This window comes from Lolium rigidum, chromosome 5, assembly GCF_022539505.1.
Source record: "Lolium rigidum isolate FL_2022 chromosome 5, APGP_CSIRO_Lrig_0.1, whole genome shotgun sequence".
NCBI lineage: Eukaryota > Viridiplantae > Streptophyta > Magnoliopsida > Poales > Poaceae > Lolium > Lolium rigidum.
Genome location: NC_061512.1, coordinates 46,973,299 through 46,985,982, shown reverse-complemented (window position 1 = coordinate 46,985,982; position 12,684 = coordinate 46,973,299). Strand labels below are relative to the sequence as shown.

The following is a 12,684-nucleotide window of genomic DNA, read 5'->3' as shown; positions in this document are numbered from 1 at the left end:
ACGACGAGACGCATCCCTGCGTCGCCTGAGAAAACTGGGACATCATTAATGTCGCTTGACCAAAGTTACGCGACGGGGTTTTAGGCTTCCGAGCCGTTGACACGGTGGTCCCGCCACGCCTCGCCTCGCTTTTCGTTGTGTCCGACGTGGCTGGAGCGTCCCCTGTGGGGTAGGACGGCCTCAGGGCGCCGAACACCGTATCGCGCGCCGGACAAAAAATGGGTTTAAAAGACACGGCTAAATTGTTTTTTTGTCCGACGCGTCTCAAATCGTTTTGAGGGACGATTTGGGCGCACTCGTTGTGTGCGCACGTACAGTCTACATGTAACGTGAGCCCTACGTACCCAATATCGAAATACGTAGGAGAATGTGTCAAGAGAAAATGTGTAATTCGTGGCACCCGAATCTTCCGCGCGCGGTCTTCGACTTTTAACCACGAGACTTTTGAGTTTTGACTGATACTCCGTACACGCGTTCGCGGAAGACCTGTGCCGTTGTTCAAACGGTGGCATGTACAGTAGCTACGCACTTTGCGTTGCATGCATTTTCTTTACCCAAATAGTGAAATGAATTTTCTTGCTGTGTTTGAACAAGGAATTAAACAGAAAAAGTGTAGTCGCTCTGTTCACAATTAATTTGTAAAATTTGATTAAATATTTAGAAAATAATATCAATATGTACAACATATTATCTACAATACTACCACTGTCCATAAAAGGGTGCCATAAGTTATTAAAATTTAGATGTATCTAAATATTTTTTAGTGTATAGATATATCAAAATTTATATAATCTCCGAGATTATTTTATGGACATAAAGTATATTTTAATATTGTATGCATTTGGTATCATATGGATGTCGACATTTTTTAACATATTTTTGGTCAAACTTTAAATTTTTGATAGCATCATGTACGCATGCACAATAAAAAAATCCTGATAGCAAAAAATTTCTTGATTTTTTTCAGCACGGGCTATGCATGGCAGTCTAGATATTATATTTGCGGGCTTGCCTTCTGAATGTAAAGCTGGTCACTGTGAGGAGTATCATGAAAATAATATCATGTATATGATAGTATTGGATGAAGCTGGATCTATAATTCATAATACAATAGTATCATTTAGTCGTATCATATTGGGATTATATTTATTAATTCTCAATCTAAGTTTGTGTATAAGATGTATTTGTCATCATTTTTCTACTTATTATAAGTGCTATGATACTTGATAATACTACTCTCATTTCATGATATTAATATCATTTCCCTATTCATTAGTTGTCACGCCACATCAGCTAATTTTCTAATATGGAGTGCATGATATATGCTCGTATCTATGATACTTCCACTATAGGTAGATTTTTTTTTTTCACATTTAGCTTTCTCCTGCTGCAAGCGTGAAATTTTCCATGGACCCGACTACGTGCTCTTGGAACGAGTCAGTCGATATATTCTCTTGATGCCACTTTTGGGTGTGGTTTGATCTTTACTTGTTCTCAACTTTGAACTTAAGTTTGTTTTTTTGGAGTAGACCGGAGGAGCTAGGTCTGAGTGTCAATATATTAAGGTAGGTAGGGGGGAAACTTTGGTCTAAAGAGGATACCATTATTAACCGTGCCTCGCAGGGCGTTGAAATGCGGGGAAAGTTTGGTGGATGCTAAAGTCACTTTCTTCTACTTCCATTTTGATCTTTCTCACTCCTTTTTCATCTGGAAGGGCTTATTGTAACACTTCATAGTCGAGTGCTTATGTCTTTCACGACCAACCTGTCTTATCAATCAATTTTTTCTAGGAGACAAACGCAAGTCTTACACTACTATCTCTGCCCTGGTTAGATCACACTATAAAACTACGGTAAGAGCCTTCCCTTCGATATAGCTTCCTGGACTTGCACAGAAGAAGGCCAACAACTACTCTCGCCATGGAGCTCAACCTTGTCACGTATGCGTCCATTGCCCTGTTCGTCCTCTCCGCTATCTACCTCTACTTCATGACGAGGAGCACGTCGAGGAGGCTGCCACCGTCGCCTCGTGGCTGGCCCGTGATCGGCCATCTCCACCTGCTCACGGACATGCCCCACCACGCGCTCGCCGAGCTGGCCGCCACCATGCGCGCCCCGCTGCTCCGACTGCAACTCGGCAGCATCCCGGCCGTGGTGATCTCCAAACCGGACCTGGCGCGCGCCGCGCTCACCACCAACGACGCGGCCATGGCGTCGCGCCCGCACCTCCTCTCGGGGCAGTTCCTCTCCTTCGGGTGCTCCGACGTGACGTTCGCGCCGGCGGGCGCGTACCACCGCATGGCGCGGAGGGTGGTGGTCTCCGAGCTCCTCTCGGCGCGCCGCGTCGCCACGTACGGCAGCGTCCGGGGCAAGGAGCTCCGCCGCCTCCTCGCGCACCTCACCAAGAACACCACGCCCGGGGCGCCACTCGACCTCAGCGAGTGCTTCCTCAACCTGGCCAACGACGTGCTCTGCCGCGTTGCCTTCGGCCGCCGGTTCCCCCACGGCAAGGACGACAAGCTCGCCGCGGTGCTCGCCGAGGCGCAGGACCTCTTCGCCGGGTTCACCATCGGCGACTTCTACCCGCAGCTCGAACCTTTCGCCAGCACCGTCACGGGGCTCCGTCGCCGGCTCAAGAGCTGCCTGGCCGACCTCCGCGAGGTCTGCGACGATATCGTGGAGGAGCATGTCAGCGGGAAGCACCAGCGCATCCCCGGGGACAGAGACGAGGACTTCGTGGACGTCCTCCTCCGCGTCCAGAAGCAGCCCGACCTCGAGGTCCCGCTCACCGACGACAACCTTAAAGCCCTCGTCCTGGTACGACACGACCGATGGTCTTTGTTCACTTGTTATAATACTTGTACAGTACTATTTCTTGTTTGGACCTTGACAAATAATGTTTCATTCTGCTGTGGTTTCCAGGACATGTTCGTTGCCGGCACGGACACGACGTTCGCGACGCTGGAGTGGGTGATGACGGAGCTGGTCCGCCACCCGCGCATCCTGAAGAAGGCGCAGGACGAGGTCCGGCGCGTCGTCGGCGACAAGGGCCGCGTGGAGGAGGCGGACCTCGCCGAGCTCCACTACATGCGCGCCATCATCAAGGAGACCTTCCGCCTGCACCCGGCGGTGCCGCTGCTGGTGCCGCGGGAGTCCGTCGCGGCCTGCACGCTGGGCGGCTACGACATCCCGGCCAAGACCCGCATCTTCATCAACACATTCGCCATGGGCCGGGACCCGGAGATCTGGGAGGACCCGCTGGAGTACTCGCCGGAGCGGTTCGAGGCTGCCGGCGGCGAGATCGACCTCAAGGATCCGGACTACAAGCTGCTGCCGTTCGGCGGCGGCCGGAGAGGCTGCCCGGGCTACACCTTCGCGCTGGCCACCGTGCAGGTGTCGCTGGCCAGCCTGCTGTACCACTTCGAGTGGGCCCTGCCGGCCGGCGTGCGCGCCGAGGACGTGAGCGTTGAGGAGACCTTCGGGCTCGCCACCAGGAAGAAGGAGCCCCTCTTCGTCGCCGTCAGGAAAAGCGACGTCTACGAGTTTAAGGGAGAGGAGCTAAACGAGGTTTAGATTAAGTCTGTGGCATTTTTGCTTGTCACGTTTAGTTTTGAAATCGTGCAGCCGTGCATATATTGATTATCTCTTATTCTTTTCCAAATAACGCAAGTAAGTGAGGTAAAATAATAATATGGGCTGTTGGTGGTGCCTTTGTGCGGTAAAAGACGTGCATGTGTCCAATTTTGTTAAATTAATAAATATTTAAATTTTCTCACTTGCACTCTTGTTGTGCATACTTTTTTTTGTGTTTTTTAATAAAAGAAAATATTAATATGGAGATATACCAAATATACCTGCCTTTGTAACAACGCAAAATATCATAATTTTTTTATAAAAAAATATATTAATATCGAGAGATGCCAATTATATTCTGTCTCTGCAACAACGCACTACCCTAATGGTAATACCGATGCACACCGTAAAAAAACGAAAAGAAAAATAAAAAAATAAAAAATCTCACTACGGTATTCTAGCTCTAGCAGCAACAATACAATCACTACCAAGACAACACTGAACGGATGCAGAGGCTAAAAAAAAATCAAAGAAAATAAAAACCCTGCTACGGTATCTTTTAAATATATTTTTTATTTATAGTAAGCACTTACTAAACCTGAAAGGGCGACACAAGATTTACTAGAGATCTGATTTTTTTTATGATGGTTTGTATATGATATCAGGATCAAGATAACGATACTCTTACATGCTGGCGATACTCTTTGCAAGTCTTTTTTTTCTCGTTCTCGAAAATGTACTCGTGGACATCGATATACCGGTAACCAGAAGAGCCAGTAATTCCGGTGTAGATACCATTCGAAAATTCTCAAATAAAATTTGAAATATTTCAAAAATTTATCAAAATTCTTTGAATTTGAGCAATTTACACAAATTCATGTGAATGCATGGTGGTATTCTCTTATACCAGGTACGGAAGAATTGTTTGACGGCATGATACCCAAATGCGGGCTGAGAAATAAACCCAAAAACCCTCGAGTACCATTACATCTTGTCAATAAGAATGGAACTCAGGTAAAAAAAAGGGTATGGCTGGACATCAGTCAACTGAGAAATATTTTAGTCTCAGTCGACGATACTCCACGTGAATCGGCCGATCCGCGCCGATCGATTGCATACATAGCTACACCGAACCACCTCAACTATTATTTCTTTTAGCGAACACAGACGAGAGCTGTGCACGTACGTACTTTGTAGATTTCTTTTTGTTCTTATGTGATGGGCCTTCTTTCAATAATTGTTATTTGGGCAGCTTGCCTGGTAGTCTGCTCTAGATGAAAGGCGGAGAAAAAAAAACATATTGAAGTTGCAATCTTGAAATAAAAACCAGTCTCAAAAAAAGGTGCTACTTAACTGGAATAAAAGGAACTCCCAAAAAATCAAAGAAAAAAGAAAAAATATTCTAGTTGCACATTTCTTGAAGAAAAGTGCAACTCGAATAAAAAACGATTAGAGTTGCACATTTCTTGATAAAAAACAAAAATTTGATCCAATATGTTGCACATTTTTCAAGAAAATGTTGTTTTCAAAAAAATGTTGTAGTTGCACATTTCTTTAAAAAGTGCAACTTGTTTTGAAAACCGGTTGAATTTCACCTTTTTTGAGTAAAGTGCAACTTGCCAGTTGAAGTTACACATTTCTTGTGAAAAGCCCCACTGCTATGGAATATCGGTTGGGGTTGCACATTTCTTGTGAAAAGTGCAACTCGTATTGAATATCGGTTTGTAGTTGCATATTTCTTGTGAAAAGCACAATTACTATGGAATATCGGTTCGAGTTGCACATTTCTTGTGAAAAGTGCAACTCATATTGAAATCGGTTCGTAGTTACATATTTCTTGTGAAAAGTGCAACTATTATGGAATATCGGTTGGAGTTGCACATTTGAAAAGTGCAACTCATATTTAATATCGGTTTGTAGTTGCATATTTCTTGTGAAAAGTGCAACACATATCGAATATCGGTTGGTAGTTGCACATTTCCGGTAAAAAAGTGCAAATCTTTCTTGAAAAGCCGGTTGGAGTTGTACATTTCTTGCAAAAAGTGCAACGTTTCATAGTAACTGAATACCAGTTTGAGTTGCACATTTTCTTCAGAAAAGTGCAACTCGTTTCAAAACGGGTTGTTAATTGCACCTTATTTAAGAAAAGTGCAACTTGTTTCAAAACGGATGCTAATTGCACGTTATTGAAGAAAAGTGCAACTTATTTCAAAGCGGGTTGCTAGTTGCACATTATTTAAAAAAAGTGTAACACGGTAACACCGGCTAGAGTTGCACATTTCTTGCGAAAATTCAATTGGTATGAAAAGACTTTGTTACTTGCATATTTCTCGAAAAAGTGCAACTCGTATTAAAAAACCGGTTAGAATTGTAAATTTAAAAAGTAGACACATCTAGCAACCCCTAAAATTCTCGCACATCTCCCCACACAACCCACCTCCAAAAAAGAACAAGATAAGAGAGAGAGAAAAAGAGTGATGAAAGCTCGACCGTATTAGGAAACATAGGTAAAAAGTCCACAACTCACACAAAATGAGAAAAGATGAAAAAAAAAATAATGAGGAAGACATGGGAATGCAACCCAATAATCAAACAGGAGATGGGAGTGCAATAAAACAAAATAAAGAATAAAATAAATTTCGACATACAATTCAAATTAGAACAACCAGAAATGCGACATATGCAAAAGCACAAAGCCAGAGAAGACTAAAGAAATAGATTAAATAACCAAACCTTGACAGGTAAAACGGACGAACTTGTCTGGTTATGTAGTTGACAACTAGTCAACATACATATCAGCAGGTCGCAAGCTCGATCCACGAAGGGCTCAATTTATTTTTCCGCCGGCGGACTAAATCCATACTTCAGCACGAATCTTGGCGCAAGATCGGACGTTCGTGCAGGTCGACTGAGACATAAGCTAATCTCAGTCGCCTGAGGATTAGCAAATCCGTAAAAAAAAAGAATGGAACTTCTTAATACTACATGTGTCTACAAATAGTTGTTTTCATTTTTTTTTCTAAATTTAGACACTATTATTTATGGAAAGAGGTGTTGTTTTTTGGCGACAATCTATCTTCTTATTTAACCCGGATACTTTACCAGGCTGTTGAAAAATCTACCACATGCGAAAAGACGTAGGGCCCGTTTGGTAGGCTGGGCCAATATTTTGCACCACTGCGCTAGTGGGAAGAAAGCATCTGCCAGTTCAAGATGGCCATGGGCCAGAAAAGTCATGTTGTTTGGTCGCATGTGCCGCTCATTTCTGCGCCGGGTAGGGAAGTGAGACCCATTGTTTGGTTCCTCGCATTCTTTTTCTAACCTTACATATATTGTAACATGGTGACCTTACCTCACCCATCACAAGCATGGGCACGTTGCCGACCACGAAGCAAGCAACCACCATGGCACCGCCGGTCACAAGCATCACCACGTAGCCGACCACGAAGACGAAGACCACCATGACACCGCCGGTCACGCCGGTCACATGAAGGAGATATGCCCTAGAGGCAATAATAAAGTGATTATTATTTATATCTTTATGTTTATGATAAATGTTTATATATCATGCTATAATTGTATTAACCGAAACATTAGTACATGTGTGATATGTAGACAAACAAAGAAGTCCCTAGTATGCCTCTTAACTAGCTTGTTGATTAATGGATGATTAGTTTCATAATCATGAACATTGGATGTTATTAATAACAAGGTTATATCATTGTATGAATGACATAATGGGCACACCCAATTAAGCGTAGCATAAGATCTCGTCATTAAGTTATTTGCTATAAGCTTTCGATACATAGTTACCTAGTTCTTATGACCATGAGATCATGTAAATCACTTATACCGGAAAGGTACTTTGATTACACCAAACGCCACTGCGTAAATGGGTGGTTATAAAGGTGGTATTAAGTATCCGGAAAGTATGAGTTGAGGCATATGGATCAACAGTGGGATTTGTCCATCCCGATGACGGATAGATATACTCTGGGCCCTCTCGGTGGAATGTCGTCTAATGTCTTGCAAGCATATGAATGAGTTCATAAGAGACCACATACCACGGTACGAGTAAAGAGTACTTGTCGGAGACGAGGTTGAACAAGGTATAGAGTGATACCGAAGATCAAACCTCGGACAAGTAAAATATCGCGTGACAAAGGGAATTGGTATTGTATGTGAATGGTTCATTCGATCACTAAAGTCATCGTTGAATATGTGGGAGCCATTATAGATCTCCAAGATCCCGCTATTGGTTATTGGTCGGAGTGAGTACTCAACCATGTCCGCATAGTTCACGAACCGTAGGGTGACACACTTAAAGTTGGATGTTGAAATGGTAGAACTTGAATATGGAATGGAGTTCGAATATTTGTTCGGAGTCCCGGATGAGATCCCGGACATCACGAGGAGTTCCGGAATGGTCCGGAGAATAAGATTCATATATAGGATGTCATTTTATGTGAATTAAAATGATGCGGAAGGTTCTATGGAAGGTTCTAGAAGGTTCTAGAAAAGTCCGGAAGAAACCACCAAGGAAGGTGGAGTCCGGTGGGACTCCACCTCCATGGCCGGCCAACCCTAGTGGGGGAGGAGTCCCAAGTGGACTCCCCTTAGGGGCCGGCCACCCCCATATGGAAGGGGGGAATCCCACCCCAAGTGGATTCCCACCCTAGGTAGGTTTCCTTTTCATATGGAAGGTTTTGGTTTCGGGTCTTATTCGAAGACTTGGAGTCCAACACTTGGGGTTCCACCTATATAATGAGGGGCCAAGGGAGGGGGGCGGCCACCCCAAAGACCACAAGATGGCCGCCCCATTGAAGTGGCCGGCCACCCCCTCCCAAACCCTAGCCGCCCCCTCTCCTCCATATCTCCCGCGTAGCTTTAGCGAAGCTCCGCCGGAGTTCTCCACCGCCACCGACACCATGCCGTCGTGCTGTCGGATTCAAGAGGAGCTACTACTTCCGCTGCCCGCTGGAACGGGAGGTGGACGTCGTCTTCATCAACAACCGAACGTGTGACCGAGTACGGAGGTGCTGCCCGTTCGTGGCGCCGGAAGCGATCGTGATCAAGATCTTCTACGCGCTTTTGCAAGCGGCAAGTGAACGTCTACCGCAGCAACAAGAGCCTCATCTTGTAGGCTTTGGAATCTCTTCAAGGGTGAGACTCGATACCCCTCGTTGCTACCGTCTTCTAGATTGCATCTTGGCTTGGATTGCGTGTTCGCGGTAGGAAAATTTTTGTTTTCTATGCAACGTTATCCAACAGTGGTATCAGAGCCGTTTCTATGCATAGATGGTTGCACGAGTAGAACACAATGTTTTTGTGGGCGTTGATGCTCTTGTTATCTTTAGTTTGAGTACTTTGCATCTTTGTGGCATAGTGGGATGAAGCGGCCCGGACTAACTTTACTTGACCGCGTTCATGAGACTTGTTCCTCGTTCGACATGCAACTTGTATTGCATAAGAGGCTTTGCGGGTGTCTGTCTCTCCTACTATAGTGAAGATTCAACTTACTCTTCTATTGACAACACTAGTATCACCGTTGTGGTTCATGTTCGTAGGTAGATTAGATCTTACTCGAAAACCCTAAACCACGTAAAATATGCAAACCAAATTAGAGACGTCTAACTTGTTTTTGCAGGGTTTGGTGATATGATATGGCCATGATATGATGATGAATATGTATGAGATGATCATTATTGTATTGTGGCAACCGACAGGAGCCTTATGGTTGTCTTTAATTTTCATGTTGAGTAGTATTTCAAAGTAGTTGTAATAGTTGCTACATGAGGTGAACAATCATGAAGCCGGCGCCATGAACCTTGACGCTACGCCGACGATGATGGAGATCATGCCCGTTGATGATGGAGATCATGTCCGTGCTTTGGAGATGAAGATCGAAGGCGCAAAGACAAAAGGGCTATATCATATCACATATGAACTGCATGTGATGTTAATCCTTTTATGCATCTTATTTTGCTTAGAACGCGGCGGTAGCATTAATATCAAGATAATAGAGTGTTCTCCCCTCGTATGCACCGTTGCCAAAGTTCGTCGTTTCGAAGCATCTCGTGATGATCGGATGTGATAGATTCAACGTCCATATACAACGGGTGTAAGCCATGTTGCACACGCGGAATACTTGGGTTTGCTTGACGAGCCTAGCATGTACAGACATGGCCTCGGGACAACGGAAACCGAAAGGTTGAACACGAGTCATATGGATGATATGATCAACATGTTGATGTTCACCATTGAAGCTACATCATCTCACGTGATGATCGGTTTTGGTGTAGTGGATTTGGATCGTGTACCACTTAACAACTATGAGGGATGTTGTATTAAGTGGGAGTTCATTAGTAATTAGATTAGAACATGAACTAATTATCATAAACATAGTCTGAGTAGTATTTTGAATTAATTTTGTAGTATTGGCATCCGTTTTCTACTATGCGCTAGTCTTGTTATTGAGATAGAAATACTGTTAAAATCTGACAAGAAACTTTACGGATTGGTACCGTATTGTTAAAGAATCCAGAATTGATTAAGTCCTACTGCAAACTTTTAGTAAACCTCACATTGTTGATTCAAAGAACTATGGTTTCAATTAGTAACTAAAGTTATCTTGTCTCCGTAAAACTTGAAGTTCAAATCTATTTGAAAAGTAAGGAGCTAAAAATTTAGTTTTCAGAAATAATCAAGGTATAAGATATATGTGATATCTAAGACCTTATTGCAAGATGATAGAATATAATTTGGTGAGACTATATAAACTCATAAGTTTTATGGGAATGTATGAAGGTTGAAGACGCCAGGCGTCACAATCCTCCAACTATTGGGGCACTAATAATATTCGCATATCCATGAAGTTGTCATCCTTAGTATGCACCGTTGCTAAGACTCGTCGTCTCGAAGCATCACGTGATGATCGGGTGTTATAGATTACGTGTGCTTACAACGGGTGCAAGCCAGATTTGCACATGCAAATACTAAGGTTAAACTTTATGAGCCTAGCATGTACAGACATGGTCACAAAAAGTTGTCATGAATTGATGGATAAAATTATGAGTGAAATTGTTCATCATATTACAAAGTTACTAATAGTGAAATCTAGAACACTTTGATCATATGATGATCAACTTCAAAATAAGAACCTCAAGGTTATTGGTATTAGACCAACAAACCTAGAAGTTATTGATATTGAAGTGTTTTTCTGAATAATGAGGAAAACTAAAAGAGAAACTGCAAAAGATATTTTGGCAGAAAGAAAGAAAAGACTAGAAAGTCTAGCTCAGGTGTATATAAATGATATACATGTTATGGTTGTATTCTTAGTTAGGTCACACTATGAAATTCTTGGGTATTAGTACTATATTGGTTGGTATGAAGTGTCATACAAAACAACGCAATACAAGAATACAATGGCCTAAGTGACTGACAAGGAATATGATAGGAATACACGTCTAGAACAAAATAAAGTGTTATTAAGGTTCGTCGTTGGCATTCTATCTAGCCCTTAGAATTTATAATAAAGAACTTAATAATTGTTATTTTGCTCTGGTCAAATGAAAACAATGAGTTGTTCAAATTATGACATTACTCCATGTATGATGGATAAGTTATTATAAATCTTAATGGTGAAACACACATACATAACACTGACGCTAAAATGCCATAAGGCAAATGATTTGAATTCCACTTATTTGTGGAACCGCCATTTAGGTCATGTTAGAAAGGAACGCATGAAGGAACTCCATGCAAATGGATTTTTGGAGTCATTTGATTTTTGAATTATTTGGCGCTTGCAAATCTTTTCTAAAAAGTAATGACTGAAATACCGTTCATAGGCCAAGAGTTGAACGGTCAACTAACTTAGTGGAAAAATACATGATGATGTATGTGGTTCACTGGGCATAGTTGTGTGCGGGAGATTCTTCTACTTCATGAAAACTTTCAACAATGAATTGAGTATATATGTGGATATATTCAATAAGGAAGAAGTTTGAAACATTTGAATGGATTCAAATAAATTTCAGCATGAAGTGGAAATCAAATATCTATGATTGGATCATAGTGGAAATATTTGAATTACTAGTTCTAGCAAACATCTAAGAGAGTTATCAAATTGTTCTACAACTCACGTTTCTTGGAGTATCATAGTGATGATGAAGTATCCGAGAGATGTATCCAAACTTTGTTGGGTCAATGATGAGATAAAATATTAATGCCATTATAATTTTTATGGATTATGCTTAAGAGACTACCGCTTTTACACTAAATAGAGCATCATCATGATCCGTTGAAATGACACCATACAGGTTATGGCATGGGTATAAACCCTAATAGTCCTTTCTTTAAATTTTGGTCTAAACCAAAATCGGATGAATGTCTTTGTTGGTTATCCCAAAGAATTGATTGGGAATTCTTCCCACTATATAGACAAAGACAAAAGTGTTTGTCAATGTTTCTTATTTCCAAGAAATTGTTTCTAGCGAAGTTTTTGAGTGGGAGGACAATAGAACTTGATAAGGTTTATGAACCTGAGCATAATGATCAGAGTAGCGCAGCATTGGAAATGGTTCCGGAAGCGGCCACGACGATCATGGCTCCCATGACTACAAAGTGTTTTAGCCATGGAGATCGAAGTACATATTGAACCTTGTAGATATGGTTTACTTTGTGATCAAATAAATGATTTGTGGACAAAGGATTGATTTTGAACAATGATAAACCAACTACAAACAAAGAAGTTATGATGGGCCCTGACTCCGTTAAAATGGCTATACGCCATGAAATCCAAGATAGATGAATACTTTTTGAAAGTAAATGGATCTATGAAATTGATGGACTTAGATGAAATATCCTTGAAGAAGCTTGACTTGTCGAAAAGTTGTTTACGACAAAGTTCAAAGAGTTGATTACAACAAGATTAGATCTTCCGTAGCAATGCTTATAGTCTATATGGATTATTCTAGTAATCACTACATATTTCTTTTATGAGATATGTTAGTAGGATGGTAAAATACATTACTTATCAGAAGTGTATATTAAAGGTGTATACAAGATACAACCAAGAGTTTTGCTGGTCCGTGGAATACTAGATAGG

The 12,684-nt window shown here is 42.1% G+C and overlaps 1 protein-coding gene across 1 annotated transcript; it reads left to right on the top strand.

The window, feature by feature from the left end:
• Window positions 1–1,919: 1,919 nt before the first annotated feature.
• LOC124651937 (tryptamine 5-hydroxylase) lies at window positions 1,920–3,572 on the top strand. The gene is made up of 2 exons (XM_047190956.1): window positions 1,920–2,816; window positions 2,922–3,572. Exons 1-2 carry the CDS (start codon window positions 1,920–1,922, stop codon window positions 3,570–3,572), a joined length of 1,548 nt encoding a protein of 515 aa, XP_047046912.1.
• The last annotated feature ends 9,112 nt before the right edge of the window (window positions 3,573–12,684 follow it).

What these genes read in the sequence shown, in the direction of transcription:
- LOC124651937 (XM_047190956.1), top strand. Translation starts at nt 1,920, where the DNA reads ATGGAGCTCAACCTTGTCACGTATGCGTCCATTGCCCTGTTCGTCCTC. An exon ending in ACCTTAAAGCCCTCGTCCTG is followed by an intron (nt 2,817 to 2,921) that starts GTACGACACGAC and finishes TGTGGTTTCCAG; the next exon opens with GACATGTTCGTTGCCGGCAC.